At 41.1% G+C, this 15,956-nt stretch overlaps 1 protein-coding gene across 3 annotated transcripts in view; it reads right to left on the reverse strand.

Moving 5' to 3' along the window:
• Positions 1–487: 487 nt before the first annotated feature.
• The window catches only part of LOC137656689 (A-kinase anchor protein 7-like), a 78,323-nt gene continuing 62,854 nt past the window's right edge, over positions 488–15,956 (reverse strand). For 2 of the 3 annotated variants that reach the window (XM_068390887.1, XM_068390886.1), the window contains exon 7: positions 488–883. In XM_068390887.1, coding sequence (XP_068246988.1) covers positions 681–883 — 203 coding nt within the window. In that variant the 3' untranslated portion in view covers positions 488–680. The remainder of the gene's footprint in view (positions 884–15,956) is intronic. The other variant, XR_011047004.1, reaches the window with a different exon arrangement.

A 15,956-nucleotide genomic window follows, 5' to 3' on the forward strand; every position in this document is an offset into this window, starting at 1 on the left:
GGACTCTTTTCCCCCGGCGACACAGGTCGACCCAGAAAAAACATTATCATTTCTTCTTAGAAGACAAAATTACCTATTTCAAATATAAGTAGTAAAATAGCTAACAGAATTTACCATTAACTTTGTAAGGATATATTTAGATGAAACAAATAGCACAACAGCAGGAAAACATTTAAACTTTCCGTAACTCACAATAAATGGGACGGCACCATGATTACAAGCAACCTCAGTTAAGAAAATTCATAGCTTTTAAGGCCTACTCATAACTCTTCATTATCAAGAATTTATGTTAAGAAGCAATATCATTAACAGATTCACCTTCTGAAAATTTAATATATATTTAGCAAACATTTTCATACATTCTAGAAATATACAGACACAACTAAATAACAAAAGCATCAATTCAAACAACCATCCCTCCTATATGATAGTTATTCTTAATGTATAAATTAACAAATGTAGTCACACCTATTCAAGAGACAAATAGATATGTGACTTAGTCCATTTCATGCAAAATTATTACAGTATAAGACAACTAAAGAGTACTCTGGGTACATATTCTGTTTCATTATAAAATACCATTTAATTTTCCCTTTTATAAAATTACAAATCTCTTACCATATAAAAAATGTTTTTGATGTAAAAAATGTTTTTGATGTTACATTACAGTAAAAATAACTTTATAATTTCCCACTCACTTTACCAACAACATAAATAATCATAAGTGAAGCCGCAATTGCAGTCATAAATCCAACTGATGACGCCACAAAATTAAGAGGCTCTTTGGGAATATCCGTTGAGAATTGGCGACATTGGCTGGAGACGATTGGCCGTCGAGGAAAGCAGCACTGAGTATGATCAGTGTTTTTTACAACAATTTTACCTTGGAAGAAATAAAATACAGTATAAAAAATGATAACTTAAGCTAACAACTAATTTAGAAAAATTATAATTTTTACCTAATTTAACAGGAACATCAATGAAAATTTAACAAATTCTATTTGTTTTGATATAACTGTCAACCTGAACATCAATGAAAATTTAACAAATTCTATTTGTTTTGATATAACTGTCAACCTAAATGTTTTTAAACGTGAAGTAATATAATGCTGTTCTGACTTAGACATTCATCATACAATTATTTGAACTAACTTGTCTAAATTGGAGACTGAATCCAAATCCTACATACCCCACAAGATAACATACAGTAACCACTGCTATTAATATAAGATTAGCTATTACTGTCTATAAACTAGCCGAGAAAGCACACAATGCAGTCAAATTTCCCTCTATTGGGTGTAAGGTCAATAATAAGTCTAACAGCTATAACATTGTTGCCACATACCCAACAAGCCATGGATAACCTTCTATATGAGAGACCTAACCAAAAAAAAGGGGTAAAATAAAAAAAAAAACACAACCTATGATTAAGTCTGATCTCACAAAATCTAATTTTCAAACCTTAAAAAGAAAAAAAAAAAAGAAAAAAAAATTACCTGATGTATGTGAAACCCTTTGCTACTGCTGGAAAAAATGTGGTAGTAAGCAGGATTCAATACCAATTACCAGTACTATAACTTTTTTTTTTAAGTCGCAACCAACGTCAGAAGCAATTACAACGTTTTCAAGAATAAACAGAATTTTAATGACATTTTCTATTTCTATACTCACCTGATGTGCATATTGCCTCTCTTCAAGAAGTTTGGTTTATTCACATTTACCAATAAAATTGAAAGAATTTCCCATTTTCTTACCTATCAATATATAGTACATATGCCTCTAGTAAAGTAATAAGACACTAGCAGTTAAAGCCAAAAAGCAAAGTGCCAGGGACCGTGTTATTTGTCCTTAAATAGGAGCCATTTCCTATCCTCTTGACATTTCATGTCTGTGGGAAGGAGAGTAGAAATATACAGTACATGAACATTAGGCGAGTTAAAAAATAACAAATTTCATTATCAAAATTCCATTAATTTCTATAAACCTTCCCTTACGTTCATATCACCGACTCTCACACACAGATGGAGGTGAAATGCCAGTGAAGGAAAGAGATACTGTAAGTCATTTATAAAATTAACATAGTGCAAAATTTATTGGCATTACTGTAATGTGCTGGTCTCAAAGGACTCTACTGTGAAAGGCTAGAACAGGGAATCCAATTCGATATAAATAACAAAGAAATATCATCTCCCCTACTCTAGGGCCAGTGTATCAACATGCAAAGCATGGAATCTGTGTGTATAAGAGAGACCCTTGAGTTCAGGTTAACTTGTAGTGGACACGGCACCTCAGTTTCTGAAATTCATTTGCTAAGAAGGATGTCATTACATCATCATCTCTTCATAGAATTGAACCATCATCCTAGTTGGAGGCAATGCTACAAGAGCATCGATTTGCCCCCAAACACTATTTCTGAACTCGTTATCCAGGAGTGAACACCACTATTTCTGGGCTCAATCCCTGTGCCGCGCAGTGAAATGCTCCTTAAGCACCTATAGGAAGTCCTTGATAGAAAGGACTTTAGAGTGGTAACTGGTCATAGGGAAGGATCCTGAAGGAGAGGGATGATTTTCCAGGAGGACCATCTATTCTGAGGGTCTTCATTTTTGGCCAAGAAGACCTTGTCTGGGGAGAGGAGGACCTCTCCTGACGGAAGGAACTCTATGTGGCCTGGATCCCTTGATAAGGCAGCTAATTCCGAAATCCTGGCGCCAGATGCCAAACTCACGAGAAAGAGAGTTTTCCTGAGTAGAGGGATATACTCACATGAATCGTTGACGGTTTCTGACGCTAGTTTAAGAACATCATTGAGAAACCGGGAAATCGGGCTAGGACGAGAAGATGGTCTCAGTCTGGCACAGGCTCTTGGGATCGAAGCTAGCAATGAATCTGTTAGATCTATATTAAAGCCGATTAGAAAAATCTTCTTCAAGGCAGACTTGATGGTAGTAATAGTGTTGGCTGCTAAGCCCGACTCAAACAAGGTTCTGAAAAAGGTTACCGTTAGGTTTAGTGTCATAAAGTCAGTACTAGAATCTTTCAAAAACTTAGCTAGTTTTTTGACCGCTGAGTCATATTGACGAAGAGTGGAGTCTCTCTTGTCAGATTCTAAAAATAAAGTATTCTGGGGGTCTATGTTAGCCCCTTTGTGTGCCGCAAACTTCATGAAGTCCATAAAGTTAGGGTGGTCTGAATGTTTGAGGAAGCGAACACAGTGCACGTTTGTACTATCTGGGTCAAAGTCGGGTTGGGAATCTGGTGAGGGTGGAGATTCAGCTCCAGTAAAAGAGGAAACCAATTGCTCTTGGGCCAATTGGGGGCCACCAGGGCTACTTGACCTTTGAAGGTTTGAAGTTTGTCCAGCACTTTCATCAGTAGGTTCACCGGTGGGAAAAGGTAAATCCTTTCCCAGGCGTTCCAGTCGAGAGACATGGCATCCGTGGCGTAAGCCCGAGGGTCCAGGTTGGGGGCCACATAACATTTCAGCTTGTGGTTGGATTCCGTCGCGAAGAGGTCTACCTGGAGATCCGGCACTTGGAAGAGGATCCATTGAAAGGATTTGCGATCTAGTGACCATTCTGACTCCAACGGTACCGTCCTGGAGAGTGCGTCTGCCACAACGTTCCGAACTCCAGCCAGATGAACGGCGGATAGGTGCCATTGGTTTGAGGCCGCCAGGGAGAAGATTGCCACCATCACGTGATTGATGGGACCTGACTTGGAGCCCCCTCTGTTTAGACAACGGACTATGACTTCGTTGTCGAGGACTATCCGCAGATGTTGTTTCTTGGCCGGGGAAAGACGTTTCAAGGTTAGTAAGACAGCCATGGCCTCCAGGACGTTTATGTGAAATTGCTGGAACATTGTGGACCAAAGGCCCTGAACTTTCCTGTGTTGGGAGTAGCCTCCCCAACCTGATAGGGAGGCATCCGTGTGGATGACTATCCTTGTAGGGGGGTACTGCAACGGAACCGATTTTGATAGGCTCTTGGCGGTTGTCCATGGGAGAAGCCTCTTCCGAAGAATGGGAGGAAGGCGTGTCTTCTTGTCCCGACGTTTGGTGTTCGCTCTGGAGCGCCAAACTCGGTTGATGTCTTTCAGTTTCGCTTTCAGAAGGAGGTCTGTCACTGAAGCGAATTGTAGGGACCCTAGAATCCTCTCCTGGTTCCTTCTGGAAGTTACCTTTTCCCCGAGAAAGCGTTTGGTATTTTTTGCAATCTCTATCCTCTTGGACCTGGGGAGACATAGAGTGTGAGAACGTAGGTCCCACCGTAATCCCAGCCACTGAAATTTGGTCTTTGGTGTCAGACGAGACTTTCCGAAGTTTATCTGGAATCCCAGAAACTGAAGATATTGGATCACCTTGTTTGTTGCCTTGAGACAATCCTCGACGTTGTCTGACCAGATTAGCCAATCGTCCAGGTATGCGACGACTTGGATTCCGTGGGATCGGAGTTCCTGAATGACCGATTCCGCCAGTTTCGTGAAGATTCTGGGCGCGCAAATACATAAAAATAATTAATGAATTAAAAGCGAAATCACGTAAGTAAGGTTAGGCATGCAGAAAAAATATGGCGAGAGAGGGACTCGGGCGAGTAAAAAGGGAGGAGCATGACGCCATCAGGAGATGGAAAGCAGGGGTACCAACCTAGTTACTGAAGCGGTAGATCGAACAGTAAAAACAACAAAATACGCGAGAGTCCCACTCGAACCAAACGTAAAACTAGGTGGAGCGTAATAAAACAAAAGGTTTTACTAATAATAAGTGAGATGGTCGAAATTAAAGCTCCTAGAACTAGCGAAACAATCTCAATGGTGACGCTAACCACCAACATGCACGAATGCAGGCATACCAACATAACCTACTCCTGATGAAACGCTAACACCGATAACATAGGATAACATAAAATAAATGCTATATGAAAGCATAAAGTCGGTGTACTAAATGAATATTGCTATGTACTAAATGAATATAAGGAAAAAACTCCTAAAGGATCGAACGAATATAAAAGACGGACGAACTAACGAGACAAAGGGCAGAGGCGAAGAAAGAACGGGGACGCCGCTCATATATAAACACTTCTCAATAATAAAAACAAAGATGACACTGCCCAATCTCGTTAAAAACTCATGGATAAGGTACTTAACTTCGATGGGGTATCTTGGGAATCGGCCATCGAGAGAAAGTTGATGATAAATCCAATGAAACACACGAAATAAAAAACTTGGACTTATATCAAACAGGTGCTTGAAAGGAGTGATGGGCAAGCGTGGGTTGAGTTAGTAGTACTGGTCTGCGAGGCAGGGGAGGTTGAACGGCACCTCACTATTGGGGGATTTCGAAGAGGAGAAGTCTAAATGGTACGAGACCTCTGGTATTTCGCCCCAGTCTATACCGACACCATTAGGTGAGCGAGCTAGTTCAACCTAGCATTCCTTTACATTTTTTCTCTGGTAATATTAGCAGTTATATTCCTTTGAAATGGTGCTTAAGGAGCATTTCACTGGGCGGCACAGGTCTCTCGCCCAGAAATAGATTTTTCCTTCGTCAAAATCCCTTTATTGCTCAAGAGTAATAAAAAGCCTGAAATAGTTAAGTAACAGTAATCAGGTTTTTCTTCTTCTCATTACATTGTGATATGAGTAAAATTTCAGATTAAATGTGCCAGCAGTTGAGTAACTGTGTGTTTGTTATTTAAATGTTTGGGTTTCATACCGATTTGGTCGGCATTGTTAGTAATTATGACGGCTTCTTTAAAATACGGTTGGGCATTATTTGTATTCCCTTCCCAGTGTAAAAATCTTATAACCCTTTCTAAATGGATTAATAAACTTAGAATCATTTTCATATTTTAGCTGGCATAGCCTATGACTTTTCCCTTTTCATAACGTTAGTCAAGCAGGGGCTGGTCAGTTTTGTAGAGACAGGATCTCATCAATGAGGGGCTTTGGATTAGAAATTATCTCTATTGTTTTCAGGAACATTAGAATTTTTCTGGGTGGGCGCAGAGCATAGTCGATAGGTATCGGTTGGTCATGAATGCCAATACCTCCTCCATGACACAGCTTTCATCAGACCAGAATCATGGAACTCTACTCCTTTGTAAGCAAGATTCTGAAAAACAAAGGAGTCATAGAAAAGTTCATTTTTCTAAATCGGGTAGTTGAATCAGTAGAACTTCAAAAGTTCAAACTCGCAGCAAATGTTCTTATGTTGAACAGGCTTGCATAAATCCTTTTATAGTTTATAAATCAAATATCTGTTTTAATGTTGTTAATGTTTTTAAAATATCTTATTTAAATTTTCATTATTCTTATATCGTTTACTTATTTCCCTATTTCCTTTCCTCACTGGGCTATTTTTCTCTGTTGGAGCCCTTGGGCTTATGGCATCTTGCTTTTCCAACTAGGGTTGTAGCTTAGCTAGTAATAATAATAATAATAACAATAATAATAATAATAATTTCAGGCAGACTATTCAGTATACCGAAAAAAAGACTCCCCACAGAGAAGAGTGCTTCTCAGCCTGTCTCATCTCCACACACACATCAGGTAGCATTAACAATGACAACTATTCTGCATGTCTGCCAATTACTACAATAAGGAGCTTGGACCTGTACTATAGCTCTAAAAGATGCTTATTGGCACGTCCCTATTGCTCCCCACTTCCAAACTTAACTAAGATTTTAGCACAGGGTGGAGGTAGACAAGCTCAAAGAAATGGCGTTTGGCCTTAATATTGCCTTAAAAATGTTTACAAAGCTACCAAAGTTAGTAGTTAAGCTCTGGTTGCAGGGAATTCTGGTCATTGGTTATTTAGATGACAGGCTGATTTGGGCAAAGACAAAACAATTATGCATAAAATACACTAATCATGTTTTTCAGGTTCTTAAAGATTTAGGTTTCCTGATCAACTTTGCAAAATCTAGACTAATTCAAAATAGGATATTTCAGAGGCTAAGGTCTTCAATGAAATATTGTGGAAACCACTCCATGCTTAACAAGAGCATCTCAGATAAGACTTCTAAGCAAGGTCGGATTCTTTCTTCTCCATCATGCAGTAACTATACAAGATTTTGGGCCTTCTTAAGTTTGCCCAATAGTTGACACAGTGTTAAAGACCAGGTTTAAATATCTCAATTGGATGTGGCAAAGAGCAGTATGGAAGGTGTTTTGAGACTTCAGGCTCAGTTGCTCAGTCATTGTAAAGAAACTTTCCAAGTCTGCCTCATTAGTCCCCCGAGTTCCATGGTCCTTCATTCAGATGCATCCCAGTCATTTTGAGGAGGTAATTCAGAGAAGACCTTTGTGTTCAGGAAATGGTCCCCTCAGTTTGCAGCATTTAACATAAATATGTTGGAACTGATGGTGGTCTTCCTAAAGTTGAAGAGACTCGGTCCAAGAAGGGACTTCCATATTCATCCAGGAAGCTGTCTGCTGTGTTAGAAGGGGGGGATCCTGCCCGAGAATTTTCAATGCAGTGACTTATCGTATTATGAAGTTCCTTCAAGAGAGAAATATGTTCCTCTCGCCACTCGATCTGGATACGGCATGGACCTTGGACCAGATTTCTTTTCAGAAGATTCTAAAATTAGCTCCACATCTCCAAAAGCTTCCACTATACATAGTCCGAAATATGAACTTTCAAGCAGTGGCAAGAGGTACTGTGAATTTAGGTTGGGACAGATGGTGATCCAAATATCACACACCTCTGTCGAGTTTGATTTCAGAGGCTTAGAATATCCTTCAGAATTTTTCAGGGACAGATGTGCTAATAGCTCCACGTTAGCCAAACAACCCCTTGTATCCACCGCTTCAGCATCTGAGACAAAGATTATACACGCTTCGGTCTGTAGAGTTGTATCAGAAAGTAGGAAGTCGAATTATCTTTGCTTCCTCCTTTCTGATCTATAATCTTCATGCTTGGATTTTCTCTCCAGTATTTATGAGAAGGATCTCTAAGCCCACACCTTGACTTATTTAATGAGCTGCAAGAAGTCTTCATCCATAAGACAATACTAATCTGTGGAAAACTAAAGACTGCTTTTCTAACGAATTAGTCACCTCTCCAGATAGCCCCAGACATATCGGCTTCTTTTCTGGTCAAATGTCTTTGAAGATAGGAAGCTCTGGACTCAAATCCTGACCCCAGCCCTCCTCTTTCTAGCCAAAAATGAAAAGCCTTGATGCACTTTACATTTGAGCTCTAAGGCAGAAGATAGTAACCTCTGTTCAGTGTCTACCAGTGTCCTCAGAAGGTTGCTTGTTTAAAAATGCCAAGATCAACAAGCCCCTCTCCATGAACAACAGTAAATGAATCGAGTAGATGTTGCCAGGTCAGGAGAAGGTTGCCTTTTACTTGTCTCAGTAAAAAAGGGACTTCTACATTGGTGAAGTCCATACAAAGATTTATGGAAGTAGGGGTCAAGCATTTCCAGCACCATTGGAATCATACAAAGATTTGGAAACAAGGTTCCTTCCTACAAAAGAATAAACTCCTGAGAACACAAAATTCACTGTTCTCCTACATCTAAAAATCTGAGACATTAGTTCAGGTATCTATGCAAACCCAAAACTGGCAAGCCTCCTAATTGACCAATGAGCTCACAACTTCCTGAAACAAATCTGAGAAAATTCTCTTTTAAAGCGATCGATAAAACTAGCAATTTCTTCTCAAAAAGTTAATTATCTTTTAATAAATTCTAGATATAAACAAAAGAAACAATTACATAAATAAAAATAAATGGGGAATTTGCTTGATATTATACCCTTGTAAGGGCTTATAGAAGAAAAATTTACAATCTAGACCTTAATTGGGATTTGTTTAGATATGAATGATTAAATCAAATATCTGTAAATCTAAGGAGTTTTGTGAAATGCTTTGTTTGGTCTGTACTGCTATATGCCTGTGAAATTTGTACCTTTGAGGAGAGCAGACAAGGTTACAGGCTGCAGAAATGAGGTTTTTGAGAAAAATGCTAAAAATATCATGGACTGAGGAAGACTTATGAAAATTTACTGGAGAGGGTGGAAGTTGCGAGAGAGCTTTTAACTTCAGTGAGAGGTAGGCAAATGCAGTTTATGGGTCTCGTAATGAGAAGACAAGGATTAGAACATCTCTCTGACTCGTAAAATCAATGGAAGGAGGCCGAGAGAAAAATATATGGATGGATTGGTGAGAATGACTGAAGAAAGAATATCTGCAGCTCAATTGTTACAGAGCGCCAGAAATAGAGAGGACAGATTGGTGAGAATGACTGAAAGAAGAATATCTGCAGCTCAATTGCTGAAGAGCTGGAAATAGAGAGGAATGGCGAGCCATGATTGCTGACGTCCATGGGGGATATGGCACCTGGATGATGATTTTATTTAGATAAACAAGGTAATTACTGATTACTTATCACAATGTTTTCTGTTCAGATATTTCCATTTTCAGTGCATCCTTTTAATGAAAAGCAAACTCTCACTAAGCCACAAGGAACAGTAGCTCCCTGTGAAAGCTTGGGTGTAGTCTCCCTCAAAAGATCAAAGCCTTTGAGGGATAGTGCAAAGTGGATAAGTACCAATATGTAGCACCCCCTGGGATCGATGTCTCAACATCCCCCACCTCCCGAGAGATCGATGAAAAATCCAGCAACTACCAGACCCTTAGCACAAGAATGTCTGTGCCCACAATTTGCTATTGTGACTGACCATCAATCATTCGAAGGTACCTGAAGGCTAGAGATTATGTACTTGTCATCCCTTTCTCAGTTTGTTTTCCCTAGAATATGAACTGTCAAATCCATATGGATTTGGGTACATATAACCACGAAGTGCTCAGAAACTGAAAGCGGGGACCAGTCACTGAACAGCTTGGCATAGTCCACAGTGACCTTGAGTACAAGACTGGTACCAAGCAGAGACATCTCCTATTTCAATAGAGAACTGAAGTACTTCATGATAGATTAGAGACCAAAGCGGTACCATGCATCCTTTCCTTTTTAATCGTGGTGGAAAGGAAGCATGGCCCCTAAGAAACCCACTCGTGGCCACCGGCTAAAATTATATTTCTGGGCTCCGACCTGTGCCGCGCAGTGAAATACTCCTAGAGCACTTATTTCTAAGGAATATAACTGCTATATATTACCAGAGAAAAAAAGCATAGGAATGCCAGGTTGAACCCAGCTCGCTCACCTATATAAGGTGTCGGTATAAAATACTGGGGCGTGATAATTCACAACCAGAGGTCTCGCACTATTTAGATATCTCCTCTTCAAAATCCCCGCCACAGCGAGGTGCCGTTCAACACTACTACCACTAACCCAACCCACGCCAGTGACGTCACTCCTTTATAGCACTTGTTGTTATTAAGTCCAACATGTTTTTTTCCCGTGTTTATCCTTGGATTTATCATTATTTTATAATCGATGGCCGATTCCCATGATACCCCATCGAAGTTAAGTACTTTATCCATGTATGTTAGCGAGATTGGGCAGTGTAACCTCTGTTTTTATTAATGGAGAAGTGTTTATATATGAACGGCGTTCCCGTTCTTACCGTTCATGGTTCAAATTACAAACGATTTACTTTCTTTATTGCTTCCTTTTGCAATAAATCGTTTTCATATAAGACTAGCTCTTCCGTTGGATGTTGATGAAAACTGGTTGGTGGAGGGGGCCATTCTATCCAACTCCACCCCAGACCTTTGGAAATTATACTGAAAGCCCAAATGTTGAACGTTCAACGGTTCCGGAAGATGTAAAGTCCTACCCCTACCTGAGAACCCCCAATGATTTGCTGCGGATTTACCTCCCCGGCCTCGAGAGTAGCTGTTGCGAAAAGTTCCTCTCGAGCTAGCGCCTCTGGGGCGCTGGTAACCCTGGAAAGCACCCTGAGTTTCAAAGGTGGGCCTAAGGGCTGGGGAAGTAGCATAGGAGGTAGTTGCTACTTGGGACTGAGGAACCAGCACGTATTGCTGTTGGGGTTGACCCTTCGAAGTGAAAGGTTGACTCCCTTGTGCCACCGGGATGGTTTGAACCACCTGTTGGGACTGCCGGTTTGGAAGGAATGGAAAGATCTCAGACTCTTTCTACCTCGAGATTGGTTGCTGGCCGGTTCGAACTTGTGCTTGGGGACTAAGCCCATCGAACCTTGAGGCTCTGATTGACCCTAGCAGCTCCAGACTGGGGCTTTAATGAGCTTGTTAGGCTCATGTCTGATAGTGGCCTCAGACAAGACATGCCTACAGCAACGACGTCTGGCCGCAAAGAAGTCGTAGGAATCGACAGTAAGGTTTGAAGTAATGACTTTGTCAAGACCTTAAAAGGTGGTTCTTCTTCATACATTAAAGAGGTCTTTTCTGCCATTGTAGCCGAGTTGATAGGTCCACTCAGGCGCATACAGGCTTCGAGCTCGAGGCATATCAGAGATTCCGGAAGCCTGGGTAGCCACTCACTGAACTGAATGGGAGCACAGTCAGCGCTTAATTTACCCAATGTGAAGGTCGCCGGGGCGTTAGCCCAGCAATCGTGATCCCCCAGGGACAGGAGGGAGGTCGGATGCGTTTCCTTCAGCTGCGGTAACGGCTTGTCCTCGTTTATTGCCTGCCGAGCAAGGTCCGATATCTTAGTGACACACGGAGTAGGGGTTTACTCCTCCACTAGAAACATCGTGTACGGGCTCTTGTGAGGTGTTAACGTAGTGTTAACACACTCCCACTCGTTTAAGGGCCGGACCCAGGTGGACTGAGCCTGCCCCTTTGGGTACATTTTGGTTTCTTTGGGGACCTTGTCAAACCTTACGAGTGTCTCCTCGGTAAGGCATGCGAAACTAGAGAGAGGGAACTGTAGACCCGGCGGGTAGAATTCAAAATCTTCTACAGTCCGGGTGCCAAACCATTCGATGGTTAACATACCATCTTTGAAGGGAGAGCGCAAGGCCCCCTTCCACGGATTGCTTTCGACGAATTCCGGGAGCCTAGAGGCATCCGGGATGATATATTGTGCTGTTGAGGTAGCCCATAACAAATGAGACCCTGTATGAGGCTATCTGGTTTAGCACTCACTTCCCCCTAATGGGCAATAATTCCATTCAATTGTCAAGTTCACAGAGGCACCAGGAATCTTCCATCCTATAATCGTGGTGACTCGGTATGTGACACGAGGTTTGAGCCAGTGAGCTACAGAGGTCCGTAAATTATATATATATGTATATATATGGATAAATATCAGCACAACATCGTGTTCAAATAGAAATAAATTTCTACCTCATCCCTGGGATCGGTCGCTGGCCTCTTCTAATGAAAGGTCAGGTTGAAACTAACCATGCCACGAGAGGCCATGCATCAATCTTGAAAGGGCTGCCGGATCGAAGGGAGCCTCCGGGGTCGTAGGTTTCAGGCCGGGCTTCACTCTCGGCCCAAGAGAAGTCTTAACTGGTTTGGTGATTTGGAAGACCTGTGAGTCTTTGCTAGGGCTGGCAGGTAGCTTTAACTTTAGGGACAACGGGACGTGGCCCGACATCAGCCACGTGCTTCCTTGAAAACCCTAAAAGGAAGAGACACAGGATCTCTTTGCCCTGACACTCCAGGCAAACCCGCCAACCCAGATCTAAAGAGTCGCCAAGGTAGAAGTCATGGAAGACTGCGAGCTCCGAAAGAGGGTATATCGTTACTAATGAACAAGGTAACTCCGTTGGGAATGTAAAATAAATAGATCGAGAACAAATGTTTAAATCGATCAATCACAAAGGAAATAAAATGAAAATCCCAAAATAATATATCCGAAGTTATAATTATAGATAGTAACGACAGGGGCACCTACAGTGTCCCATAGTAGGGTAGTAACCCAAAAAGATCCGGGTGTTCCGAATTCTTAAAATAGACCGGTATGAAACCGGGACAAAAGGCTATGAACAAAATTTCGGACCGGTATAATAACCGGGGAGAAAACTTTCATAAATTAACTGACATTGTCAAAATAATTCCATAAAAGGTGAAGATTATCAATGAAATAATATTGTCATAGCGCGAAATATACTATCCCGTCGGTACTGGGAAAGTATAGAATATCATAAAGATACATAAGTATCCCATAGCAGGTCAGTAACCTAAAGAGATCCGGATGCTCCGAATTCTTGAATTAGACCAATATGAAATCGGGACAAAAGACTATGAACAAAGTTCAGACCGGTACAGTAACCGGGGAAAAACTTATCATAAATTAACTGACTTTGTTAAAACAATTCCATAATAAGTTAAGGTTATCAATGAAAAAATATTGTCATAGCGAGAAATATACTATCCCGTTGCTACTTGGAAAGTATAGAATAAAAGAAAGATACGTGAGTGTCCCATAATAGGTTAGTAACCTAAAAGGATCCGGGTGTTCCGGGTTCTTAAAGTAGACCGATATGAAACCGGGACAAAAGGCTATGAACAACTCTAGGACCGGTTTAGTAACCGGGGAATAACTTATAAATAAACTGACATTGTTAAAACAATCCCGTAATAAGTTAAGGTTATCAATGAAATAATATTGTCATAGCTTGAAATACACTATCCCGTCGCTACTTGGGAAGTATAGAATAAAATACAGATACGTGAGTATCCCATAATAGGTTAATAACCTAAAAAGATCCGGGTGTTCCGGATTCTTAAAATAGACCGATATGAAATCGGGACAAAAGGCTATGAACAAAATTTCGAACCGGTATAGTAACCGGGGAAATGTTGAAACAATTCCGTAATAAGATAAGATTACCAATGAAATAATATTGTCATAGCGAGGAATATACCATCCCGTCATTACCAGGGAGGTATAAAATAAAAAGGGAACAGGGTTGGTAAAGTAAACTTAAAGTAACTTAAAGTAAACTTAAAAGTAACTTAAAGTAAACTTAAAGTAACCTAAGATACATCCTTAAAATACATAAATAGAAAACTCCAGTTATGATCTAAAACTAATGTCTGTAATTGAATAGGGCTCCCGGAGGGAGGATATTAATCAAAACTGTGTCAGTGTCAACAGATCTTGTATTTAAGAGCTCGGAGGCTCCGATGTCTGATGACGGGAGGGTACCACGGGAGAGCGCGGGGGAGCCAATGGAACCCCCACTACCCAACCAGAGGTACCAGGACGAAGGTAATGATTCATGTAGAATATAATATAATGATATTAATAAGTCCTATGCGGACGATAATAGCAGGAGGTACCGTAGGTGGGGACACTCCTAATTTAAGTGCTCATTCTTACAACCATAGCTAAAAGCAAAAGTTACACCAAGGTGCAGTCATACCGACTAATCACGTGTGATAGTCCCCGGTGGTCCCGGCCCTCCCCCTCCCCCGACCGATGGCCAATAGGGGCGATGGGAGGGGAGGAGACGAAACAGCCCGGTATGAATGAATGAGACTAAGTCACACCCCGTGGGTACACTCAGTCCTCAATATGTCGGAACGTTGAGGGAAGACTGAGGAACAAGCATACTTGACCCGTATGTCATAACCAACAACCATCGAGTGAGAGGAAGGGTGTACACTGGAGGAGGGGGGATGGAATAGCCTCCCCAACCTGTGGGGGGGGGGGGGGTATGGTACCGGGGAATCACCAGTGCGCAGTGGTAGACAGGGCTACCAACTGGAGATCCCCTCAACATGACATGAAAATCCCAAAAATATGATCATAACGGAGTAAAGCAATAAATATAATATCAATGCACAAATACATAAAAATAATTAATGAATTAAAAGCGAAATCACGTAAGTAAGGTTAGGCATGCAGAAATAATATGGCGAGAGAGGGACTCGGGCGAGTGGTAACGGAGGAAGCATGACGCCATCAGCAGATGGAAAGCAGGGGTACCAACCTAGTTACTGAAGCGGTAGATCGAACAGTAAAAACAACAAAATACGCGAGTCCCACTCGAACCAAATATAAAACTAGGTGGAGCGTACGAAATAAAACTAAAATGTTTAATAATAATAAGTGAGATGGTCGTCTTCCTAGAACTAGCGAAACAATCTCAAAGGTGACGCAATCCACCAATATGCACGAATGCAGGCATACCAACATAACCTACTCCTTGATGAAACGCTAACACTGATATCATAGGATAACATAAAATTAATGCTATATAAAAGCATAAAGACGGTGTACTATATAAATGTAAGGAAAAAACTCCTAAAAGTTCGAACAAATATTAATGACTGACGAACTAACGAGAAAAAAGGGCAGAGCCGAACCATGAACGGTAAGAACGGGAACGCCGTTCATATATAAACACTTCTCCATTAATAAAAACAGAGGTTACACTGCCCAATCTCGCTAACATACATGGATAAAGTACTTAACTTCGATGGGGTATCATGGGAATCGGCCATCGATTATAAAATAATGATAAATCCAAGGATAAACACGGGAAAAAAACATGTTGGACTTAATAACAACAAGTGCTATAAAGGAGTGACGTCACTGGCGTGGGTTGGGTTAGTGGTAGTAGTGTTGAACGGCACCTCGCTGTGGCGGGGATTTTGAAGAGGAGATATCTAAATAGTGCGAGACCTCTGGTTGTGAATTATCACGCCCCAGTATTTTATACCGACACCTTATATAGGTGAGCGAGCTGGGTTCAACCTGGCATTCCTATGCTTTTTTTCTCTGGTAATATATAGCAGTTATATTCCTTAGAAATAAGTGCTCTAGGAGTATTTCACTGGGCGGCACAGGTCTCTCGCCCAGAAATAGATTTTTCCTTCGTCAAAATCCCTTCTTCAAGCACCACCTTTTCAATTCACTCTACCAAAGTGTCCCTAAAAGTGTCCCTAAAAGAGAAGGAAGTAGCACTCCCTGATCCAGGCCAAAAAAGGTAAAGGAGAGTGTTACAGCGACTCTAACACCTGGCTAACGGAAACAATTATCAGAATCACACTTTTCTATTTAGTTTCTCTTCCTCTTGTTGTTAAAGTTTTCATAGTT

This window comes from Palaemon carinicauda, chromosome 17 (assembly GCF_036898095.1).
Source record: "Palaemon carinicauda isolate YSFRI2023 chromosome 17, ASM3689809v2, whole genome shotgun sequence".
NCBI classification, from domain to species: Eukaryota; Metazoa; Arthropoda; class Malacostraca; order Decapoda; family Palaemonidae; genus Palaemon; species Palaemon carinicauda.